This window comes from Chiloscyllium plagiosum, unplaced genomic scaffold, assembly GCF_037043375.1.
Source record: "Chiloscyllium plagiosum isolate Xiang-an unplaced genomic scaffold, Cpla_swu_hap1 HiC_scaffold_4, whole genome shotgun sequence".
NCBI classification, from domain to species: domain Eukaryota; kingdom Metazoa; phylum Chordata; class Chondrichthyes; order Orectolobiformes; family Hemiscylliidae; genus Chiloscyllium; species Chiloscyllium plagiosum.
The window spans coordinates 75,695,493-75,722,413 of record NW_028270142.1 but is presented as its reverse complement, the minus strand read 5'-3'; the positions used below and the strand labels follow the sequence as shown (position 1 = coordinate 75,722,413).

The window sequence follows — 26,921 nt, the reverse complement described above, 5'->3', positions numbered from 1 at the left end:
TACCAAATATGTATGATAATAAAGTACAATACATTGTATTTGCCAGCAATTTCTGCTTTTGTTACAATATATTATATCTTCAGAGTTTATAAACAGATGGAACTGATTTGTAAAACTATTGAAAGGAACAAGAAAATCGTTGTTGACAGAAATTGTATTTCCTAATTTGTGTCTAATCGCAATACTTTGCAGAATAAGATCATCAACCATTGAATGATCTGTCATATAATTGAAAAGTGTGGTGCTGGAAAGACACATCAGGCTAGGCAGCATCCGAGGAGCAGGAGAATCGACGTTTCGGGCATAAGCCCGTCTTCAGGAATGATCTGTCATATAGTAAAGAATTCAAAGTTATTGTAACTGTCCAGAGGTGCTGTGTGGCTCAGATTAGAGCAAAGCGGCTCAACTAATGTGAGACTGCTCCATTTTACCTTATTATTCACTCTCTTTCTGCCCTCCCCTCCCCTGCCGACTACTGCCCCCCAACTCTAGACAGTCTAAAAGTAGCTTCTTACAAAAAAAACTTTTCTATTGCTCTTCTTTACTTAAAGAATCTGAATTTCACTCTTCACCTGATTATGTAAAATGGATCAGAAATCAAAACTGCTTCGTATTCCCTTGCCAAATCATTGTCAAATTATCATTGGAAGCACGAATTCTCTTCTCAAAAGAAAGTTACATTTAAAAGCCCTCAAATGTGCTGTTATTTTAGGGTTCATTTCTTTTAAAATACCAATATTTGCTGATATCATTGAACTGCATTACTGTTGTAAATTAAAGAAATACTTTGGTATTTTATCTATTGTAGCCTTTATGTTACTTTAAAATAAATTATTTGTCTAAGTACTTTTTTATTACAATCACAGGTAGTTTGCTAGATTTCCTGAAGACAGATGAAGGGAGAAGACTTGTATTACCTAAAATGATTGATTTCTCCGCACAGGTATGTAACCAAGAAAATAAGTTTGTCATTGTATATAGAAGAAGCTGCATTGAAGAGCAATTCTAAGTGCAACATAAAACTTCCATACAAAGAATTCAAATTGCTTTCCTATATTTATTATGCATCTCAAACAAAGGTACATAATTGGTTGCAAAGTGCTTTGGGATGCCCTAAAATTACAAATGATAGCACACCAATGCCTTTTTTTCCTTTTCCTTTCAACGTCTAATTTATTGGATCTGAATTTGCATTTGTTGACATTCCTTGTTCTTCCCAAAACAGTGGAATCAATATTAAAACAACCCTGGGTCCCTACCTCATGGCAGGAAGCGGAAGCTTGTAAGAAGGCTGAGAAGGTAGAATTGTGAAATTCAATCTAAATGACCTTCTCATACATTTATGAAGATAGTGAGGATTAAAGATGCTGGAAAGTCAGTCGATAAAATGTAAAGCTGGAGAAAGCACAACACGCCAAGCAGCTTGACCTGCTGTGCTTTATCCGGCTCCACATTTTATTGACACTTATACATTTATCTCACATTTTACACTGGCAGGTTGTGAGGTGTACAGGTAGATTAGATTAGATTACTTACAGATTAGATTACTTACAGTGTGGAAACAGGCCCTTCGGCCCAACAAGTCCACACCGACCCGCCGAAGCGTAACCCACCCATACCCCTACATTTACCTCTTTACCTAACACTACGGGCAATTTAGCATGGCCAATTCACCTGACTTGCACATCTTTGTGACTGTGGGAGGAAACCGGAGCCCCCGGAGGAAACCCACGCAGACACGGGGAGAACGTGCAAACTCCACCCAGTCAGTCGCCTGAGTCGGGAATTGAACCAGGGTCTCTGGCGCTGCGAGGCAGCAGTGCTAACCACTGTGCCACCGTGCCAGGTAGTTCTTCTATAACACAATGGTTGCATTCTTGTGCAACCCTGCATTATAGAAAAATTGCGCTTTGGAAACAACACTTAAAAGTGTTAGCGATGTAATTGTGTTAAGCCAACACACATTTAAAAGTTTGCACTTTAGAAACAATGTCCCCAATCATGTTTCAGTGAATTGGCGTTAATGAAACACGCATTGTAGCAGAACAACCTGTCTTTCTGTCATGTCTTGTTGTATGCTATTCAAATCCAACTCCTACACCGCAACCTGTTTCAAATTTTAACAGCTGCTGGTCAGGCATCAGACTCCAGAAATGTTTTATAGGTACATTCAGATGGGAACTTCTTGCTGAAGAAGATAGTGTTTTTAAGATACTATTTGAGAGTCAGGGAGAACTGAAGTGTTTCCTCCATCATTTGGGAAACCTTTTATTGTTTGCAGCCTTCTGCATTATGATCTGGCAACATCTTTTCCCTCTTCTCCTCCCATCCTCTGAATATATAACTTTTCAATGGTTATCCACCCTTTCAATTGCTGATTCAACCCAGAAATTATACTTTTCATTTTTCTGATGACATTAGCATGACTTCCATGCTAATAGGATTTCCAGGTGTCGTCCATACTACCATGCTCCTCCTTTATATCTCCATAAATATTAAGACCAATGACCCATTTAAATTACATTACATTTGTAGCTATATTCCAGGTTACATCTTAATTCATTCATCATCCAAAAAAGTCTAATAACATCCATTCTCTTCCCCATCAAGAGTAATATCTCTCAACTCACCTTACTACACCTAAATATGTCAATATTTTTGTTCCTGCCATTCTAATGAACACCCCAATTATTTGTGAAGATTAATCTTCGATTTACCTTCCAATTTTAACTTAACATTTGACAGTGATAATATCTCCTCATTACTGAGGTTTTCTTGACTTTGAAAATAACTTCATTTTCTTGGAACTTGTCAATGTATCACAGTAATGCTTCCCATTTCCAGACTTCTGCAATTGATTTTTAAAAAAGGAAACATTGCTCCTATGTTGACAGAATTGTGATGAGTGAAATGGCCTTCATTCCAAATTAGGTCAACACCTTTACAGGAATCTATTTAAATTTTAATCTTCTTTTACATGCTTTTCCTGTTGCTTTTGTATATTATAATTTAACAACAAAATTCTGCATGCCAAGTGAAATATTTATGGTGAAAGTGAATTAATTACGATCAATGGGTGTTCGTAAAATTATTGTGCATGCAAGCTTTGCACATTGTTTGGTTTTCATATTGATTTTGTTTCTGAAATAATGTTTTTCAAAATTAACGTGTGTAATAATTTCCCATAGTGTTTTAAATAGACCTTTGGGCCTCTTGGACTGGTGATAATTTCAGGGAAGATTTTCCTTTGAGTTGCATTTCTTCCACTGCATTTTTGCCTTTGTCTTGTTTGATCTTTCGCAGAATGTGTTCTTCATTGGCTGGGCCACAATTTGTTGCCCATCACTAATTACTGTTGAAAAGCCAGTGGTGAACAATCTTGTTGAATCATTGCAATCCACACGGTGTCAGCACATCTGCAGTGCTTTTGGGGAGGGAGTTTTGGGATAGTGTGATTATATTCCCAAGTCAGAATGGTGTGCTGCTTAGAAGGAAATTGCAGGTTGAGGTGTTCCTATGCATTTGCTGCCCTCATCCTTCTGAGTGATAGAGATCATGGGTTTAGAAGTTGCTATCAAAGGTGTCTTTGAGTTGCTGCAGTGCATCTTGTAAATAATACACACTGCTGACCCTGTGTATCAGTAGAGGGATAGAATGTTGAAGGCATGAAATGGAATGTGAATCAAACTGGCTACTTTGTGCTGGAATGTATGAAGGTGCTTGAGTGCTGTTAAAACTGCACTCATTAACACAAATGGACAATATCCCATTGCATTTCTGACTTGCGCTCTTGTAGATAGTGGTCCAGAGTTTCCAGCCTTTCACTGATTTATATTCTGTCATCAATTCTATCAAATACTAAAGTGGAAGAGAAAGGGAATAACAAACCTTGCATCCTGGGAATGTCATCAATGGTTTGCCTTCCCTTATTAATTTTTCTTTTCTGCATGTTCCATTCAATAGGGACCAAATGCATTTTCTTGGCTTTAAATTTTTTACTGGCTTTGAATTTTGCAGTGGTTTCCCGGTGCTCCTGGGAAATTCGCTATTGTAAGTGTTGTATTTTAGACTGTTGAAACCAGCCTAAAATACAGCATAATTCCAGAAAGTTATTTAAACCATTAGAAAAGCAAGATTCTCTCCAACCCATACTTAATTGCAAAGCTGCTGAAAAGTATTTCATATTAAAAGTGCTACATCTTGAGCATCAAAACTCTTTCAGTAAAACTGGGGTTTGGATCAAATGTAAAACATTTCCCTGGTATGCCATTTTTCTGATATATAGGGAATTCAGCCTCAACCTATTTCTCACCTCTTAACTGATTTTTAAAGACGAGATCTTGGTCCGTAAAGGTATTGTCTGTTAACATATTGTGCAAATGAGATGTGCTAGTTTAATGTTCCAAATTAAGCAGTTGATAACTCTTAAGTCTTCCTTTACCTGCTACCTGATCTTTTATGGATCCTGCATAAGTCTGCCTTAGCTATCTTAAAGGCCACTGTCACCTATGCCTTAGGAGCCATATGCTTTAAGTTTAAATTTTTACCTTTTTTTTGTTTACGTTCCATGATGGCCTGACTCTTCCCCATCTCTTTTATTTGATTTCAAGCACATCGTCATCTCTTTGCCCCATTATTGTCGATTATACCAACTGTCTGGAATCTCTCCCCACCTCCATGTATTGATCAAGCTTTCGTTTACCTTTATAATATCTTCTCATTTCAGTGTTATTATTATACTCATATGTAGTGCTCAGATGAATTTCTATGATTATTTTCAGTTCGCATTAAGACAACACAAGTGACAAGCTTAAAAGGTGTGTTAGCCAAAGTGTAACACAGCCTGCAGACACCACATCAGTCTGTACAGCTACATATAGACTCAGTTTAAGATTAGATTCTTATCTGCGACAGACTGCTAATGCTAGCCAAACAAAAGTGTGGAACCAAAGCTTTAGAAACCCCGGTCTGAATTTTATCAAATATTTTAGGGCGGCACGGTGGCACAGTGGTTAGCACTGCTGCCTCACAGCGCCAGAGACCCGGGTTCAATTCCCGACTCAGGCGACTGACTGTGTGGAGTTTGCACATTCTCCCCGTGTCTGCGTGGGTTTCCTCCGGGTGCTCCGGTTTCCTCCCACAGTCCAAAGATGTGCGGGTCAGGTGAATTGGCCATGCTAAATTGCCCGCAGTGTTAGGTTGTAGGGGTATGGGTGGGTTGCGCTTCGGCGGGTCGGTGTGGACTTGTTGGGCCGAAGGGCCTGTTCCCACACTGTAAGTAATCTAATCTAATCTAATTTTAGAAGTGTTAATTTTGGAGAGTTTCATGGAGGACTTTTCTCCATAATCTCATTTGTTCTTGTGTGTCTATCCATGGCAGAATTACTTGCCATTGTGAGAATTTTGCAGGATTTCACTGCCAATCCCATATTTAAAGCACACTGTGGACCATGCCAATGATGCCACGAATACTCATTGATGATGAAACTAATGGGAGGGAAATGAAAAAAAGAATAGCTTCAAGGGCACAGATGCCATTTCATTGCAAATAACAACAACTACATGAATCAAGCTACACAGGCTACCCATCCTTAGTGCCATACCATGTTAAAACCCTGTCTTCGGGAATGCTACACTTTCCCTAATGCTTAGCTCAGCATAAAATCTTGTGATTGTTTAATGTCTGAACCATCTATGCCTGAATGCCATCTAATAGTTGAAAAAGTTGACTTTTATTGAAAAAAAAACAAAAATAAAGAATAAATAACGGAAAAGAGCGGCATTTGTTTTGGGACCAAACAACGATGACTTGTCTTTCGAGCAACAATAAACTTGTCAATAGAACATAGAACATAGAAGAATACAGCGCAGTACAGGCCCTTTGGCCCTCGATGTTGCGCCGATCCAAGCCCACCTAACCTATACTAACCCACTATCCTCCATATACCTATCCAATGCCCGCTTAAATGCCCATAAAGAGGGAGAGTCCACCACTGCTACTGGCAGGGCATTCCATGAACTTACGACTCGCTGAGTGAAGAACCTACCCCTAACTTCAGTCCTATATCTACCCCCCCTTAATTTAAAGCTATGCCCCCTTGTAATACCCGACTCCATACGCGGGAAAAGGTTCACACTGTCAACCCTATCTAACCCCCTAATCATCTTGTACACCTCAATCAAGTCACCCCTAAACCTTCTTTCCTCATACGATCTTCCTTCCATACCAGGCAACATCCTGGTAAACCTCCTCTGCACCCGTTCCAGTGCCTCCACATCCTTCCTATAGTATGGCGACCAAAACTGCACACAATATTCCAGATGCGGCCGCACCAGAGTCTTATACAACTGCATCATGACCTCAGGACTCCGGAACTCAATTCCTCTACCAATAAAAGCCAGTACGCCATATGCCTTCCTCACCGCACTATTTACCTGGGTGGCAACTTTCAAAGATTTGTGTACATGGGCACCAAGATCCCTCTGCTCATCCACACTACCAAGTATCCGACCATTAGCCCAGTACCCCATCTTTTTGTTATTCTTCCCAAAGTGAATCACCTCACACTTAGCTACATTGAATTCCATTTGCCACCTTTCTGCCCAGCTCTGCAGCTTCTCTATATCCTGCTGTAACCTGCCACATCCTTCCTCACTGTCAACAACTCCTCCGACTTTCGTATCATCCGCAAACTTGCTCACCCAACCTTCTAACCCCTCTTCCAGGTCATTTATAAAAATGACAAACAGCAATGGTCCCAAAACAGATCCTTGCGGAACACCGCTAGTGACGGCACTCCATGAAGAAACTTTGCCATCAACTACTACCCTCTGTCTTCTTCCATCCAGCCAATTCCTAATCCAAACCTCCAACTCACCCTCAATGCCATATCTCCGTATTTTCTGCAGTAGCCTACCATGGGGAACCTTATCAAACGCCTTACTAAAATCCATATATACCACATCTACCGCTTTCCCCTCATCAACCTCCTTTGTCACCTTTTCAAAGAATTCAATAAGGTTTGTGAGGCACGACCTGCCCTTCACAAAACCATGCTGACTATCCTTGATCACATTATTCCTATCCAGATGTGCACAAATCCTATCCCTTACAATTCTCTCTAAGACTTTGCCCACAACAGAAGTGAGACTCACCGGCCTATAGTTACTAGGGTTATCCCTACTCCCCTTTTTGAACAAGGGAACCACATTTGCTATCCTCCAGTCTTCTGGCACTACTCCTGTAGACAAAGAGGACATAAAAATCAAGGCCAATGGCTCTGCAATCTCCTCCCTTGCTTCCCAGAGAATCCTAGGATAAATGCCATCAGGCCCAGGGGACTTATCTATTTTCACCTTTTCCAGGATTTCCAACACCTCTTCTCTACATACCTCAAAGCCATCCATTCTACTTATTTGTGACTCAGTATTCGCATCGACAACAATGCCCTGTTCCTGAGTAAATACTGAAGAAAAGTATTCATTCAGTGTCTCCCCAATCTCTTCCGCCTCCACACGCAACTTCCCACTACTATCCTTGACTGGACCTATTCCTACCCTAGTCATTCTTTTATTCCTAACATACCTATAGAAAGCCTTAGGGTTTTCCCTAATCCTACCGACTAAGGACCTTTCATGTCCCCTCCTTGCTGCTCTTAGCTCTCTCTTCAGATCCTTCCTGGCTACCCTATAACTCTCAATCACCCCAATTGAACCTTCACGTCTCATCTTGAGATAGGCCGCCCTCTTCCATTTAACAAGGGATTCCAATTCCTTATTAAACCACGACTCCCTCGCACGATCCTTTCCTCCCGCCTGACAGGTACATAATTATCAAGGACACTCAATAGTTGCTCCTTGAACAAGCTCCACATATCATTTACACTCTTGCCTTGGAGTCTACTTTTCCAAGCCACACATCCTAAGTCATGCCTCACCGCATCATAATTTCCCTGACCCCAGCTATAACTCTTGCCCTGTAGTACACACTTATCCCTCTCCATCACGAGAGTAAAAATCACCGAATTATGGTCACTATCCCCAAAGTGCTCACCTACCTCTAATTCTAACACCTGGCCTGGTTCGTTACCCAGAACCAAATCCAGTATGGCCTCACCTCTTGTTGGCCTGTCAACATATTGTGTCAGGAAACTCTCCTGCACACATTGAACAAACACTGACCCATCTAACGAACTTGAGCTATAGCTTTCCCAATCAATATCAGGAAAGTTAAAGGCCCCCATAACAACCACCCTTTTACTGTCACTCATCTCCTGAATCACCTTCCCTATCCTTTCTTCAATGATTCTAGGACTATTAGGAGGCCTGTAAAAGACTCCTAACAGGGTGACCTCACCTTTCCTATTCCTAACCTCAGCCCAAACTACCTCAGATGGCAAGTCCTCATCCATCGTCCTTTCCACCACTGTAATACTATCTTTGACAAGCAATGCCACACCTCCCCCTCTTTTACCCCCACCTCTGACCATACTAAAACATTTAAATCCTGGAACCCGCAACAGCCAATCCTGTCCCTGTTCTACCCATGTCTCCGTAATAGCCACAACATCGAAGTCCCAGGTACCAACCCACGCTGCAAGTTCACCTACCTTATTTCGTATACTTCTTGCATTGAAGTATACACACTTCAAGCCACTTTCCTGTTTACAGGCACCCTCCTTGGAAATTGATGCCATGTTCCTAACCTCCCTACACTCCAGGCCCTGCACCCTGAAGCTACAATCTGGGTTCCCATGCCCCTGCAGAATGAATGCTTACTTCACCCAAATCATGCTTATCAGAAGTAGTTGTCAATTAAGTCCTGTCTGGCTTATTCTATCCAATGTTTCAGCACTTTGTCATGTTGAAGGTGATGTTCTGATCTTTCTCTTTGAAAGATTACTGCTGCTCTCTCAGCTCTTCAGGGTCCATCGCATCTCCTCTTTGCCAGCTCCTGTTGTGTAGAACACAGCATGCTAGGATTATGCAGTACACTTTCTGGACTGGACTGCAAGAATCTTCCCCAGCACTGACCCAAGCATGACAAACTCATTTTCAGGAGGCCTATTGTCTTCTCCACAATGGCCCTGGTGGAACAACAGACAGCAACGTATCTATGCTCAGTAGTGATCTGTCTAACACCATATTGGTAGTAGCCTTGATAAATTTGTCGTCAAGAGATTCCATGCATGCAGATTAGTTTGATTTTAGAGTAGGATAAAAGGTCGGCACAACACCAAGGGCCGAAGGACTTGTATTGTGCTGTACCGTTCAATGTTCTATGTCTTCAGTGGATCCTTGAAAGCAACAAGTTGCCATAAGAAATTGGAGGATCACTAAAACCCTGCCCTCCACCCCTTCCAAGAAAGGCAATATTTTAAGAGCAAAGTGGTGAATACTTAGTTTAAATGAAAGGAAATCAGCTCCATGCTCTTAAGCAGTCTGAGACCCACAAGTGAGTAGGTTACTTTTTTTTGTATGGTTTCACAAAGTTGAGGACAGTGCAGACATGTCAGTCAAGGACTGTGAAATCTTGGAACCAGAATAGCATAAAATTTTATGACATTTAGAATCCTTGAAATCAATAAATTGACAGAGCTGCATAGAATGCTTGTGGAGTTCTATGCTTGTGGAGTTAATGGCATAACTGTAATGTTACTAGCTAATGAGCTAGGAGCAGAGGTTCAAATCTTGCCAGGGCAGCTTGTGAAGTTTGATTTCATTTATTTATTATCACATGTATTTTTTACAAAAATACAAGAAAAGTTTTGTATATTGTCATCACTCTCTAGCGCCATCTTAAAACCCAGAAAAATAAACTAAAATATAGAATATAAAGGCAGAAGATTGAAGAAATAAAGATAAAGAGGTCAACTTCAGAGTCCTTCTTGTTAATTCCTCCTCCATCAGCCTAGTGGCCAGGCAAGCATCACTTTGCTGCCCCACAGCCACTGGAACAAAATTCGCCACTCTTCAGTGCTGTCTGACCTTCACCGATACCCTCGCCACTAAATCCTCACTGGGCCTAACTAATGCAGATACCATCAATGCTGTTGAGTACTACACCAGCCCAAATTCGACTCTGCCACCTCCATGATTCTGTGCTGGATGCAGATACCATTGGGAACCCAAAGTAGCCTCCAACCCAACAGCGATGAGTCAGCACTGGGCACATTTTAGTCCGAGTTGGACCCATTTGCCCACCGCCATGAGTCTGTACTGGGCACACCAGTTCGAAATGGGCCCATTCACCGACTGCTAATGCCGTCGTCATGACCAAGCTCTTCAACAAGCGATAACTAAAATAAAAGAGAGAAAAGAAAAGAAAAAGTAAAAGGAAACAAAAAAAAGTAGATAAACCCTGGGCTCAGAAGCCTTACCTACTGCCATATTACCTGAATTTAAATTCAAATTTATTAATTGAAATATAATTGAACTATTTGAAATATAAAGGTAGCCCCTGTAATGATGAACAAGACAGCTATCAATGTTGTAAAACTAAGTCACCAATATCCTTGATAGAAGGAAATCTGCCATCCTTAAACTGAATTACCTGTGATTACTCTCAACTGCCCTCAATTTTACAAGCCCCTTAGTTCAAGGAAATTAGGGATGGGTAACATATAGACTTGTTGGTGAAGCAACGTCCCATGGAACCATATTAAAATTTCTATAGAGATTGCAGGATTGCTATTTTAGAATTTTAGAGCATTTCTGTTTTAGTTAGCTTGCTTGTTTGTCCATAACTTAGGATGATTCTGATCTCTCAAAATGCCATGTAGAAGAACAGGGATGAAGGTGCATGAATTGAAGCACCTCCAAGTCCTCCTCCAGCTTGAATGGGACATATGTCGCTGTTTTATTATTGTTTTGGGGTAAAAGATCAAACCATATTATTGGAGTGCTTTCACTACATGAATTACATTATGTGGAACTACCTTCTCAAGTAAAAGAAAAGGGCAACAAATGCAGATCTTACAATGAGGCAGAAAAAAATTTAAAAAGTAGTTTCTGGAATTCTTTAATATTTTTAGAAAGATTTGTGGCCATTTCAGTACTAAGATTTTAAAGTTTCATTTGTTCAAACACACCCACTTTAAAGACAAAAGTAACAATGTGGTCTAACTTCCCGCTACCATAACATGAAAAGGGAACTGAGAAAATGAACATTTGCTGATCTAAATATCACTGGAGCATAATGTGCATGCTTTGCAAACAGATGTGCTGCTCTCCTTTGCAGCAGAACCAACCATAGTGCCACAAATTTGGCTGTTGCTGCTTTTCCCTGAAAGGCAATCTTTCTCCCCCCAAAAAAGCAGCTTCCAAACAGTATACCTTTTGACAGGGGAATGGCCACAGGGGACTCCTGCACTACCTGCCCACACTTGTCTTCCTGATGGACACACAACACTTTTCTGTCTGCGTAGCCCCTACTTGTGGTGTGACCAGCTCACTAAATGTGCTATCCACGATGTTCCCAGCAAGTGGATGCTCTCATAATGAGTCCATCGGGAGTTCCAGCTACTTCATGTAACTAATCAGGAGCTGCAGTTGAAAACTTCCTGCACATGTGGTCACCTTGGATACAGAAGGAGTATTAAAATGGGTCAAGTTCTCCTGTCAGTGATATTATCAGCTGCATGTGAACCAACAATACACCCATATCGGCAGGGACAATTAGTGATGCCCTAAACTTTGGTACCTTTTTTTCTATTGTGCCACAAACATTATTATGGTCAGCTTTGGAGGAGACTGGGCAGACATGATTCCACTATAACTCCCTGGAATGAAACAAGGAATTCTCACATTCATATTTTTCATTTATTAATATTATTGAACACAAGTTCTTCCTCTGAGATTTGCAATGGGGTTACATTTTATTCAATTTCCAGAAACTGCAGATTATGCAAATTACCTTTATTAGATGTAGAATGTAGAACATAGAACAGGACAGCACAATACAGGCCATTCAGCCCATGATGTTGTGCAGAGCATTTATCTTAATCTAAGATCAGTCTAACCTACACACCCCTCAATTTACTGCCATCTATGTGCTTGTCCAGCAGTCGCTTAAATGTCCCTAATGTCTCTGACTCTACTACCACCGCTGGCAATGCATTTCATGCACCCACCATTCCGTGTAAAGAACCTACATCTGACATCTCCCCTATACCTTCTTCCAATCACCTTAAAATTATGACCCCTCGTGACAGCCATTTTTGCCCTTGGGAAAAGTCTCTGGCTGTCTACTCTATCTATGCCTCTCATTACCTTGTACACCTCTATCAAGTCATCTCTCTTCCTCCTTCTCTGCAGTGTGAAAAGTCCCAGCTCACTCAACCTCTGTTCATAACACAAGCCCTTCAATCCAGGCAGCATCCTGGTAAATCTCCTCTGCACTCTGTCTGAAGCTTACATCCTTTTTATAATGAGGTGACCAGAACTAGACACAATATTCCAAGTGTGGTCTAAGCAGGGTTTTATAGAGCTGCAGCAAAACCTCAGAGCTCTTAAACTCAATCCCCGTTAATGAAAGCCAAAACACCACACACCTTCATAACAACCCTATCTACTTGGATGGCAACTTTGAAGGATCTATATACGTAGACCCCAAGATCCTGCTGTTCCTTCACACTGCCAAGAATTCTGTCTTTAACCCTGCATTCAGCATTCAAATTCAACATTCCAAAATGAATCACTTCACAGTTATCCAGGTTGAACTCCATCAGCCACTTCTCAGCCCAACTCTGCATCCTGCCTGTTGTAGCCTGCAACAGCCCTTGACATTATCTACAACACCACTGACCTGTGTGTCATTGGCAAATCTACTAACTCACCCTTCCACTTCTTCATCCAAGCCATTTATAAAATCTACAAAGAGCAGAGGCCCAAGAACAGATCCCTGCGGGACACCACTGGTCACTGACCTCCAGGCGGAATACTTTCCATCCGCTATCTTCTTTCGGCCAGCAAATTCTGTAGCTAGATAGCCAAATTTTCCTGTATCCCAAACATCCTAATTTCCTGAATGAGCCTACCATGGGGAGCCTTATCAAATGCCTTACTAAAATCCATATACATCACATCCACTGTTTGACCTTCATCAACTTGTCTCATCACATCCTCAAAAAACTCAATAATGCTTGTAAGGCAAGACCTGCCCTTCAAAGCTATGCTGACTATCTTTAGTTAAACTATATTTTTCCAAATAGCCATAAATCCTATCTCTCAGATTCCTTTCCAGTAACTTTCTTACCACAGATGTAAGACTGACTGGTCTGTAATTCCCAAGGATTTCCCTATTCTCTTTCTTGAATAGCGAAATAACATTCGCCTATCTCCAATCATCCAGTGCTGCTCCCGTGGAGACTGAGGATGCAAAGATCATTGCCAGAGGCGCAGCAATCTCATTCCTCGCTTCCTGTAATAACCTTGGATATATCTGCTACAGCCCTGGGGACTTATCTATCTTGATGCTTCCAGCACATCTACTTTCTTAATATCAATCTGTTCAAGCTTATTAACCTGGTCCACTGTGTTCTCACTATCAACGGGTCTGTATTATCTGTAATATTTGTATCATTTGTTGCTGCAACATACAAGAGAAAACCTTTCTAAAATAATCTATTATATTCTATTATAGATTGCAGAGGGAATGGCATTTATTGAAAGAAAAAATTACATCCATCGAGACCTTAGAGCAGCCAATGTTTTGGTATCTGAAAACCTGATGTGTAAAATTGCTGATTTTGGCCTTGCTCGAATAATCGAAGATAATGAGTACACAGCCAAAGAAGGTACATTTCATAACTCTGCTTGAAACTGGATGGGGATTTCATAAATGCTTAATTACATAAACAGCTACAAACATAAAAATAAAGATGTTTAAGAATAAATGAGGTGTAATTAAAATGTTCAATTATAAAATGAAACTGAAAGATGACTGACATCTTACTTGTGATTTGGAGGGGGCGGTATTGGATTGGGGTGCAAAAGGTAAAAATCTCACAACACCAGGTTATAGTCCAAAAGGTTTAGCTTTCAGAGCACTGCTCCTTCATCAGGTGACATTTTATTTGTCCTTCAGGAATTTGAAGCAGAATTTCCTTAATGTCCCCTTCTCTTCATTTGTACTTTTGGCATGTTTGTTATTTTCCCAGGGCTTAGTGCTTCCCTTACATGTTTCCCACTCAGTGGATTCTATATGCAATCTAGGGGCTTATTTTCAGTTTATATGCAGTCTCCAAGCTGCATTAATGTCCTGGAATCATCATTTCCAGGCTCTCTTGAACTGATTACTTTAAAATGACAAATTCATTAATTCTGTGCATTGTTTGTCACAAAATCAAGAAACTAAGTGATAGGATTTGTTATATTTTAGTATTTGATGTCAGGATAAAAACAGTCACCAATTCAACCAATAATTTGTGGTGATTTGTTATGTAGGAAAATTGGTTACGAATTGAGTTTTAGACATTATATGAGAAGAATATCTGAGTTTTCAAGCATTCCCATATGTTTCAGTCACTTTAAGGTGATTAAATATTTAGTGACGTACTGGTAGAGGTCTGTATCAGCACACTCTGATGCATGAGGATCATGGCATGCTTCATTAGAGAAAGGATGTCGAGCTTTTGCAGATGCCAATGGATTAAAAGTCAGTTAATTTACAAAACTTTGTTTCAAGTCTCTTAAATCAGAATTCTCACTTGCACTTTGAAAATGTAGCGCAATAGTTAAGAACTTTTGCTAGTTAAACATTGACTAACATTTGCTAACAAATTTTTAACAAAATCTCTGAATTTCAATGGGTATCATGATGGCATGAGCATATAACTATCATAAGTGATCTTCTGGTGCAGTGGTAGTGTCCCTGCAAGTCCCACCTGCCATGGAGGTATGTCATCACATGCCGGGACAAGTTGATTCAAAATAATTAGAATTGTTTGTAGCACCTTAAATAGGAGGTCAGACTGTAAGATTGCAAATGCAGTTTAATACACTTCACTCGAACTCCTTGTTTATGATCACATCATGATCATGGGGATTTTCATTCATGAGCTTTTATTTTGTTTTTTAACTAGTATTGAGCCGAGATAATGTTGCTTGAATGCATAATTAAAGCTACCCAGTCACTGAAGTTGATTCATGTGTGGGTCAATTTGAATATATTTTATTGAAAAAAATGACATCAATATCTTCTATAAATTATCACTGTTTGAAACATTTAATTGAAACATTTATTCTATAGGCAGCAGTTAATAAATAATTACTTTCACTTAAATGGAATACCACATAACAAAGAAAGAATAAATCAATGATGGGTAAAATTGTCCCCTCAAGAGGTTGTCTGTAGTATTAATAATGACCATGCCCCTTGTCATAAAGAATGACTGTGGTATACAGAAATTAGCGATGAAAATGTGTTGCTGGAAAAGCACTAAGGTCAGGCAGCATCCAAGGAGCAGGAGAATCGACGTTTCCGGCATGAGCCCTTCTTCAGGAACCCTTCATGAACATTGTGACAACAAATCAGTTGAAAAGTTTAATTACTATTTAGTTTTCATATAACCTGTCTGATTCTAACAACTTCTTTTGACTCGTGTACAGGTTTTTAAACTTTTATTTTGTCAATCTCTCTTCCTTGGTTTCTTTTCTAAGTTATAAAAAGGGTGTGGTGGAAGAGAAGATATGTACTAAGTTATCATATTTATACATAGATCAGTATTTATATATTATCTTTATACTCTGACATTCTTCAGTGTTCTAACTTTGCAGGAAGTTGAGTCTCAAAATATAATTGAAGTTTTTTTTGTTTCAGGGGCAAAATTTCCAATAAAATGGACAGCACCTGAAGCTATAAGCTACGGGTCTTTCACAATTAAGTCAGATGTTTGGTCCTTTGGAGTTCTCCTCTATGAAATAGTCACATATGGAAAGATACCATATCCAGGTAAGTATGATTTGGAGATACCAGTGTTGGACTGGGGTGTACAAAGTTAAAAATTACACAACACCAGGTTATAGTCCAACAGGTTTAATTGGAAGCACACTAGCTTTCGGAGTGTCGCTCCTCTCACCTGATGAAGGAACGACGCTCCGAAAACTAGTGTGCTTCCAATTAAACTTGTTGGACTATAACTTGGTGTTGTGTCATTTTTAACTACATCCAGGTAAGAGCACCCACACTAGGCAGTTTCTGATCACTGGGATAATGTGATAGAAGGCATAATTTGACTTCCAAAGGATATCATTCATTATAACACAGCTACTGAAGTTGTAAGAAATACAAGATAAAGGAGGATTATACACATACCAATGTTAGTTACAAAAGAACAGCTTAAGATTTATTTAGCAATCTTCATCTTTCTGTTAAGGAACTAAATAGAAGAATTTCTACGGTGATTCGAAATGTTTATTTTTTTACAGTTACTTAAGTCAAAAAACAGAAAAGGCATTTTTTGGTTCATCTTTTCTTTCAAACGTTTACTTAGTATTTTAATGATCCAATGGTGTAATTAAAGGGTAGAACATAGAACATAGAACATAGAACAATACAGCACAGAACAGGCCCTTCGGCCCACGATGTTGTGCCGAACTTCTAACCTAGATTAAGTACCCATCCATGTACCTATCCAAATGCCGCTTAAAGGTCGCCAATGATTCCGACTCTACCACTCCCACGGGCAGCGCATTCCATGCCCCCACCACTCTCTGGGTAAAGAACCCACCCCTGACATCTCCCCTATACCTTCCACCCTTCACCTTAAATTTATGTCCCCTTGTAACACTCTGTTGTACCCGGGGAAAAAGTTTCTGACCGTCTACTCTATCTATTCCTCTGATCATCTTATAAACCTCTATCAAGTCACCCCTCATCCTTCACCGTTCCAACGAGAAAAGGCCGAGAACTCTCAACCTATCCTCGTACGACTTCCTCTCCATTCCAGGCAACATCCTGGTAAATCTTCTCTGCACCCTCTCCAAAGCTTCCACATCTTTCCTAAAGTGAGGCGACCAGAACTGCACACAGTACTCCAACTGTGGCCTAACCAAAGTCCTGTACAGCTGCAACATCACTTCACGACTCTTGAATTCAATCCCTCTGCTAATGAACGATAATACTCCATAGGCCTTCTTACAAACTCTATCCACCTGAGTGGCAACCTTCAAAGATCTATGTACATAGACCCCAAGATCCCTCTGTTCTTCCACCTGACTAAGAACCCTACCATTAATCCTGTATTCCGCATTCTTATTTGTTCTTCCAAAATGGACAACCTCACACTTGGCAGGGTTGAACTCCATCTGCCACTCCTCAGCCCAGCTCTGCATCACATCTAAGTCCCTCTGCAGCCGACAACAGCCCTCCTCACTGTCCACAACTCCACCTATCTTCGTATCATCTGCAAATTTACTGACCCACCCTTCGACTCCCTCATCTAAGTCATTAATAAAAATTACAAACAGCAGAGGACCCAGAACTGATCCCTGCGGAACTCCACTTGTAACTGGGCTCCAGGCTGAATATTTACCATCTACCACCACTCTCTGCCTTCGACCGGTTAGCCAGTTTTCTATCTAATTGGCCAAATTTCCCTCTATCCCATGCCTCCTGACTTTCCGCATAAGCCTACCATGGGGAACCTTATCAAATGCCTTACTAAAATCCATGTACACTACATCCACTGCTCTACCCTCATCCACATGCTTGGTCACCTCCTCGAAGAATTCAATAAGACTTGTAAGGCAAGACTTACCGTTCACAAATCCGTGCTGGCTGTCCCTAATCAAGCAGTGTCTTTCCAGATACTCATAAATCCTATCCCTCAGTACCCTTTCCATTACTTTGCCTACCACAGAAGTAAGACTAACAGGCCTGTAATTCCCGGGGTTATCCCTATTCCCTTTTTTGAACAGGGGCACAACATTCGCTACTCTCCAGTCCCCTGGTACCACCCCCGTTGCCAGTGAAGTCGAGAAGATCATTGCCAACGGTACTGCAATTTCCTCTCTTGCTTCCCACATAATCCTAGGATATATCCCGTCAGGCCCGGAGGACTTGTCTATCCTCAAGTTGTTCAAAATGTCCAACACATCTTCCTTCCTAACAGGTATCTCTTCTAGCTTACCAGTCCATTTCGCACTCTCCTCTTCTACAATACGGTCCCTCTCGTTCGTAAATACTGAAGAGAAGTACTTGTTCAAGACCTCTCCTATCTCTTCCGACTCAATACACAGTCTCCCACTACTGTCCTTGATCGGACCTACCCTCGTTCTCGTCATTCTCAGGTTTCTCACATACGCATAAAATGCCTTGGGGTTATCCTTGATCTTATCCGCCAACGATTTTTCATGCCCTCTCTTAGCTCTCCTAATCCCTTTCTTCAGGTCCCTTCTGGCTATCCTGTATCCCTCCACTGCTCTGTCTGAATCCTGTTTCCTCAACCTTATGTAAGCCTCCTTCTTCCTCTTTACCAGACATTCAACCTCTCTCGTCAACCAAGGCTCCCTCACACGACCATTTCTTTCCTGCCTGATAGGTACATACATATCATGGACACGTCGTATCTGCTCTTTGAAAAAGTTCCACCTTTCCACCACATCCTTCCCTGACAGCCTATGCTCCCAACGTATGCTCCTCAAATCCTGCCTTACAGCATCGTAATTTCCCTTCCCCCAATTATAAAATCTACCTTGTTGTGCGCACCTATCTCTCTCCATAACCAAGGTGAAAGTCACAGAATTGTGGTCACCATCACCAAAATGTTCACCCACTAACAAGCCCACCACTTGTCCCGGTTCATTACCGAGTACCAAATCCAATATGGCCTCCCCTCTGGTTGGACAATCTACATACTGCGTTAGAAAAGCTTCCTGGACACACTGCACAAATACCGCCCCATCCAATCTACTTGATCTAAAGAGCTTCCAATCAATATTTGGGAAGTTGAAGTCGCCCATGACTACGACCCTGTGGCTTCTGCACCTTTCCAAAATCTGTTTCCCAATCTGTTTCTCCACATCTCTGCTGCTATTGGGGGGCCTATAGTAAACACCCAACAAGGTGACTGCACCTTTCCTATTTCTGACTTCAGCCCATGCTACCTCCAGAGGCAGATCCCCCTCAAACTTCCTTTCTGCAGCCGTTATACCATTTCTAATTAGCAATGCCATCCCCCCTCCTTTTTTCCCACCCTCCCTAATCTTACTGAAACACCTGTAACCAGGAACCTCCAACAGCCATTCCTGACCCTCATCTATCCACGTTTCCGTGATGGCCACAACATCGTAGTCCCAGGTACCGATCCACGCCTTAAGTTCACCCACCTTATTTCTGATACTCCTTGCGTTGAAGTATACGCACTTGAGCCCATCTCTGTGTCCGCAAGTAGTCCCTGTCAGGGCTACCTTCTCCACAGCCTCCCTACAGTCTTGGGCATCCTGACACACAGCTAGCTTACTTGCTGGACTACAAGTCCGGATCCCATCCCCCTGCCAAATTAGTTTAAACCCCCCCGAAGAGTGCTAGCAAACCTACCGCCCAGGATATTGGTGCCCTTCTGGTTCTGGTTCAAATGAAGAACTATTTGTTATTTTATTGTAATTCTTCTCCAACTTTGATTAAACCACCTCTTATTCTTCACATTAGTACTAATACTTTACTTCAAGAATTACCTTTAGCATAAACTCTTCATAGCTGCAATTGTTTATACATAATAACATCCTAGTGAACCTTTTTTTCCCCTGAATGCATTCATCTTTCTGTTAGGAATTGCCCAAAACTGTTGTACAATACTCCAATGACATTCTAAGATCTGGTTCAATTTCAGCATAATTTTCTTTTGTATCCTATATCTTATGACACAAAACTAATAACTTCATAAGTTTCGATTTGGAATTAGCCACATAAAAGTGTAGGCGAAAGTGGGTACTGCAGACGCTGGAGATTAGAGGTGAGAATAGTGCTGGAATCGCACAGCAGGTCAGGCAGCATCCAAGGAGAAGGAAAATCGACATTTCAGGCAAAGCCCCTTTGTCAGGAATGGGGGCTGCTGCTTTCCAGCACTACTCTAGTCTTGATGCATAAAAGTGTCCACAGAGCAAGATAATATTCACTTTTTGTGGGGCTCTAAATTTGTGGCTTCAGACTGCATTCTCCTCACTCAAATGCAAGCTGTTAACAGTATGAACACTTTGTTCTTTTTATGTTCATAACTGGACTTTACCTTTATGATAAAGAGGCAATTCATTCAATCACTTAATCTATTATGTTATGAGCATAATCCTCAAAACAACTGGAAACAAGTGCTAAAAAAAAATACCGCAACTGGAACGGTCTTACTTTCTCAGGTATATTTTAGCTACTGCCCCAAAATATTTCATGATTTTGGATTTAGGAGACTGTAAAGACAGACTTTTGAATGTCTTTTAATTTTGTGCTTTTTTAAAAAAAGCAATTGTGCATGTTTTGAAAACATGACAGGGCATAATGTCAGTAGCTGCTTGAACAACCAGTAATTGAAGTTTGGTAACAGACAAATTGGTGATCAGGAGTATAGCCATTCAAGCTTGGAACACGTTACAGAGAGAGAAAGCGAAAAGTGCTTGGATTTCCCCTGCTCAGGAGAACTCTCTGTTCTCTGCAGTCAAAGCTCGTTAGACTGGAAAAGAAACAGTTAATCCTTCTTGTAGTGGTTTTAAGCTGTGACTTTTAAACTTATAAATCAGAGGTTTTTTTCATAGATATCTTGTGTCTCTTAGCAACCAATGAAAGTGTGCAGAGAATGATGACTGAAAGAGAGCAGAAGAGTAATAAGGATAATCTCAACAGCAGTACCTGGGAACAAAAACTAGTGGACTGTCTGTACAGTTTTTCTATGTTGCCCAAAAGCCTAATTTCCTTGTTTGGCTTTTTTTTTCTGTCTTGTGTGTAAGGAGGATTTTTGAGTTCTAATTAATAATGTTACATACCAGTGATTTATAACTCTTTATCTAAAATCAAAGTATGATTATTTGTAATAGATAATTATTCTTGTTTGATACAGAAACTTGATCTTTCATACAGAGTCTGAAAGTCAGGTAAATTGGGGAATTTCTGCAAACTGCATAAATTTTTGTGATGACTCCAGAAATATCGGGGCTCGATTTTCCAGTGCACCATAACAAGGCTTTGTTCAAAAGCATATTAGTATACTGGAAAGCTTATGTTGTGTTGCAGTCCCAATAAAAAAATGATAATTTCTTTAAAAAAAATTGAATTCCTAGTGACTGGCTCATGAAGGGTCAAATGGCAAGATAATGGGCAGCACGGTGGCACAATGGTTAGCACTGCTGCCTCACAGCGCCAGAGACCCGAGTTCAATTCCCGCCTCAGGCGACTGTCTGTGTGGAGTTTGCACATTCTCCCCATGTCTATGTGGGTTTCCTCCAAGTGCTCCGGTTTGCTCCCACAGTCCAAAAATGTGCACATTAGGTGAACTGGCCATGCTAAATTGCCCGTAGTATTACATGAAGGGGTAAATGTATGGGAATGGGTCTGGGTGGGTTGTGCTTTGGCGGGTCGGTGTGGACTTGTTGGGCCGAAGGGCCTGTTTCCACACTAATCTAGTAATCTAATAATAATTGAAGACTTACTGTAATAAACACACAAAAAAATCAAAATTGGCTGAACAGAATTTATTAAACAACTAATGCACCAAGCTACAGGAAGCATTTTATTTTAAATTCTGTGCTATAACCAATAACAGTCTCCTTTTGCTTTCCTTGCACACTCGGAGATTTCTTTCTGTCTGGAGTCCTTATCAAATAATTCACCTCACTCAATTTGCATTAGACTTGAAAACAGTCCATGAACCCTTGGTTTTAAAGATTCACCTACCTCTGGAAACAACCTTATCTCAGATAGCAAAATTGCGCATTTTTGATTTCTTGTCTGCTTCCCATTTCATTATATGCTGTGATACTTTTAAATGCTGTCCAGCCAAGTCCCCCACTCTATTTAATCATTCCAGAAAATCTGACATATACTCTAAATATGTGGTCTATGAATTCTGACTTACCAATTTTTCCTTAATCCATTTTATTGGTCCTCTCACTTCATGCCCAAAAACTAATTCAAATGGACTGAATTTGGTTGATTCATTTGGTACATCTCTGATCACAAAAGGTACATGCAGAATTCTCTTATCCCAATCATCTGAATAGTCTTGACTATAAGCCCTCAACATGGTCTTTAATGTCTCAAAGTGCTCTCTGCGATTCTGGATGATATATAGATTTGAATTGTTTTAATCCAAAGTTGTCCATAACTTGCTTGAATAATTTTGATGTGAAGATTGACCATGGGTCTGATTGTATCTCTTTGGGTAGTCTGTACCTAGTGAAAAATTTGATTAACTGCTCTACAATCATTTTAGCTGTGATATTTCATAATGGAATGGCCTTGGAAATCTAGTGTACACATCCATTATTGTTAACAAATATTGATTCCCACTTTCTGTTTTAGGTAGGGGTCCTACGCAATCAATTAAGACTTTTGTAAATGGTTCCTCAAATGTAGGAATAGGTATTAAACGTGTGGGCTTTATTACTGTGTGTGGTTTTCCAATTACCTGACAGTCTGACAAAATTCAGTTACATATTTGTGCAGCCCAGGTCAGTAAAAATGTTTTTATATTTTAGCTTGGGTTTTTCTTACCCCTAAATGACCCCCTACAGGTTGTTCATGCACCACCAGCAACATCTCCTTTCTATAAGCCACTGGCAATAGAAGTCTGCCCATTTCTCATCTGTCTGAATATGTAATGGTCTCCATTTCCTCATTAAAATATCACTTTTAAGGTAGTAGCACACTGAGATACATCTAGATTCTCCATCTGTGTATGCTTTTTGATACAATTGGCTTAGTTTTTCATCTTTCTGCTGTACTCCAGTCAATTTCTCTGAACTAAAGATGTCTGCTTTGTCATCTATTTGCTCTTGGTTTGTCTCAACCATTTGATGAAACAGGGTCTCTGCTAATTCCATTTTGACATTCTTATCTATACTCTCTGATCTCTTCTGTTTCAACTGGTAACATTGTGACCTTGTTACAGTCTGAAAAAAATCTCAGGATATGCAAGTTTTAAGAGTTCATTTGCCTGAGTTTCCACTGGCTTTTCAACCACAATAGACAGCACTCCTACCTGTGAACCAGCTATATCGTTAGCAAGGATAGAATGTACTTATGGAGCGAAGAGTTTGTCCAATACACCTACTATGACTTCCTCACTCTTCACTGGACACTCTAACCCCACAAAGTTTACCTTCAATCTTCATCTCCATCCTTTTAAGCTGACTTTCCTGTCTAAGTGCCAATTTGTAAAGTTCGAACTCCCTCTCTTTCTTTCTCTCCTGTCTCCTTTTCTCTCTCCTCTCTCTCATTCTTTTTGTTGTTCTCAAGCAATTAATTCTTTGTCTCTTTCCTCGGCTTTTAATCATAATTCAAACAGTTTCATTTCTTTTGCCACTAACACAAGCTGCATCATTCTCAATTGAATTTTAGCCATCTCTAAAGATTCTAATGGGGTTTCCAGCAAATTTAAATGCTGAGCTATTGCTGTAATTATCTCTCCTTTCCTCACAGAAAGAGGCAGCTCCAACTCCAGCTTGACTGCCAATTCCAGCAGCTTTTCCTTGTTCACTTTTTCTAAGGCCCCCAAAAGGAGAATTGCTTAGACATGCCATTGTAACTTAGTTTCTTTCTTAGTCACTTGTAGTTGAACTTAAAAAAGGGGAAATGACAGTAAAGTTTAGAGTTGAGGAGAATATAGATTAGTTCCTTCATTTTATTTTTGTAATTCAGCAGCAAAATTTCACTGACCTAAAGTAAATATGCCTTCCTTCCAACTTGGAACTATTGTAAATTCAAAACCTGTCTGTGTCTAATTTTAGGTTAATCTGTTTTTATTATTTCCTGGAATCTGTTCCTATTTTTCATATCCACTGTCTAATTCCAAGGATATATTAAAGAATTATATGATGTAATTCCTTTGAATAAAGAATTATAGTAGTACTGTAACAGTTTCAGAAGTGCCATTTTCAAATGTACATGAAATTTAAAAATAGGTTATTATCATGGACCAGATTTTCTAGGGAGTGAAATTCTCACACAGATCACCATTCCTTCCATTTTTTAAATGAAAGAGGAAGCTGTACATTTCTGAGAGGAGATTCCGCTTAGGACTCCTGCAGAAATGTGAAGCCTTATTTCCATTCTGACATTTCTTTCATAGCATAGAACTGTCAGAGGAAGACGAACAATGGACTCTTTTTGCAGCAGCCAGCTGCCATATTCTCAGACTTAAAGGTCCTGACAGCCACTTTGACAGCTGCAGTCAAACAGTAAGTACATAAGGTAGTATGAAAGACTATTGTGCCAGAAAGACCAACACATCTGAACATTTCAAATGTCGACACATTTGAACATGTTGGCTAAAGTTATATGTAGGGTGCCAGCTGGGGTAGGGATAGGGTGCCAGCTGGTTAGGGTTCTAGCTGGGATGAATATAAGGTGTCAACTAGATTGGTTACTGTGGCAAGGGGATAGAGTGACAGTGTATTAGCCACAAGTAGGGGCAGGTAAGCAATGCAGTGTTTAGTCGGGCAGGTGAAGAGTGGGTCTGGGGAAGATGAAGGCATGGTCTTGATCAGATCTGGCAGCATGGGCACCAGTTTGGATCCTGGAAGACTGTAAGGAGTCTGGAAAATATGTAATTGAAATAAGCATGGGGTCTGTTTAATATTTCTTCAGGAATTAGACTGTGTGTTTAATGGTCTAACTTTTTTCTGAGTAACTATTAATTTCATTAGAAACATCCAAAGTCTCTGATTTAATTGGAAATTTTTGGAGTGATCCTAACATAGAGGAATTGCCCAACAGAAAATTCATTTTTCTGGGCAATTCCTTTGGAATATGCTACAATGGGAATTCCTCAAGTCCTCGTGTGCCATTTGCATTTACACTGGAATAATAATAATAGTCTGGCCAAAGGAAAATCTGCACCCTTGGATCAAGGAGATTGCCTTTGGGAAACATGAACTTATTTCTTGCTCTGAAACTTTCTGCAACATGATTTGATCCATATCACAATTATGTGCTGATCACTTAAGTGACAATAAAAATTTGCCGCAATCTGAATTAAATTCATCTTTCCACAACTTCATGAAAACATCATTCTAAGAAGTGAAATACCTGTGAAACTACTGTCAAAGGTTCAATTATGATGAATGGCACCATAATGAGAAGTATTTTCTTCACCATCAAGACCTTTGTTCAAACTTTGGTGCAAAAGGAGACACTGTTGCTGAGTAATTGGTAAGCTACTATACTTGTAATAAACAATCGGTATCATTGAAGTATGGCAAGGCATCTCAACCAAATGGAATGTACAGCCTGTGGAATGTGAAAATAATGTTTAAAAAAACGCAGAATTAAAGTTATTCTGTATGAACGTACACAGCATTTGAATTTGATGATTTGAATGCATAAATTATGGAAGTTATTTAATTGCCATTAAGAGACATGAGAGTAATGTGACCGAGATTGGAAAGTGAATATCCAATAATTTTCTAAATTCTAAAAGAATAGAGGAAAAAAAAAGTGAAGTAACATTCTTATTGAAGAATAATAGTACAGTACTATATTAGTAAGAGTTAATCTTTGATTGGAAAATCAAGATGTAGAAATGTTTTGTGCAGAGCTCCAATAGAAACAGCAAGGGAAAGCAAACAATAGCACAAATTGGTTATAGAGCACTAATATTGGTTATACTATTAATCAGTTAATAAGATTAGAATCCCTACAGCATGGAAACAGGCCCTTTGGCCCAACAAGTCCACATCAACCTCCAAAGAATAACCCACCCAGACTCATTTCTCTGACTAATGCACCTAACCTATAGGCAATTTTGCATGGCCAATTCACCTGCACATCTTTGGACTGTGGGAGGAAGCCAGAGCACCCAGAGGAAACCTGCATAGACACAGGGAGAATGTGTAAACTCCATACAGACAGTCACCCGAGGCTGGAATCGAACCTAGGACCCTGGTGCTGTGAGGTAGCAGCGCTAACCACTGAACCACCAGGCCGCCTCAAACAGATGCATGTAACATGGGTAATATATTAACAATTGGTGGCTTTAATTTTCATATAGACTGGGTTAACTGAGTCAGCTGAGGAGAATGAATTCTTGGAATGTATAAGAGATAGGTTTCTGGAACAATATGTTGAGGAGCTAAGTAGATGTCGAGATATTGTGGATTCAGTGTGTAATGTGAAAGGGTTAACCCAACTACATTGTTGCAAATAGTGGAAATAGTGACCATAATTTCACATTAAGTTTGAATACAACAATTTATTTTTGAACCAGGATCTTAAATCAGAGCAAAGGAAACTAAGGGTCTGAAGGGAAAGTTGGTTGGGTGGATTGAGAATATACACTAAATACTAGCCACTGCCTTTCTATTGTCAGTTTTTTTCAATGAAGTACTTTTATCTAATGCACAAATACCCAAATGGAAGGGCACATTAACCATTGTTCAAGAAAATAGATAAACGGTTCTCAAGGAAATGGTTTTGGACAATGCCAGAAATATTCTTGAAAATTGGAAAGAATTTAGGACCCAGCAATGGAGGCAACACAGCAACTTAAAGGAAAGGGAAAAGAGAATAAAAATGCAAGCTAGTGAGGAACATAAAGGCGGACTGTAAAACTTCTATTAATATGTGAAAGGTAAAATATTCATATAAATGTATGCCAGGTAATGTTGGGCACATTTTTAATTTATCATGGAGCAAAGGGAAATAGATGAGAGGCTAAACAGTTACTTTGTATCTGTCTTCCTGGAAGACTGTAAAGAAAAGCTTTCAGAAATACTAG

At 40.0% G+C, this 26,921-nt stretch overlaps 1 protein-coding gene across 2 annotated transcripts in view; it reads left to right on the top strand.

Annotated features, from left to right (window-relative positions):
• Nucleotides 1–26,921, top strand: part of lyn (LYN proto-oncogene, Src family tyrosine kinase) — a 124,769-nt gene that overhangs the window by 84,767 nt on the left and 13,081 nt on the right. For both annotated transcript variants that reach the window (XM_043688378.2, XM_043688377.2), the window contains exons 11-13: nucleotides 867–943; nucleotides 13,643–13,796; nucleotides 15,821–15,952. In XM_043688378.2, the coding sequence (XP_043544313.1) occupies nucleotides 867–943; nucleotides 13,643–13,796; nucleotides 15,821–15,952 (363 nt within the window). The remainder of the gene's footprint in view (nucleotides 1–866; nucleotides 944–13,642; nucleotides 13,797–15,820; nucleotides 15,953–26,921) is intronic.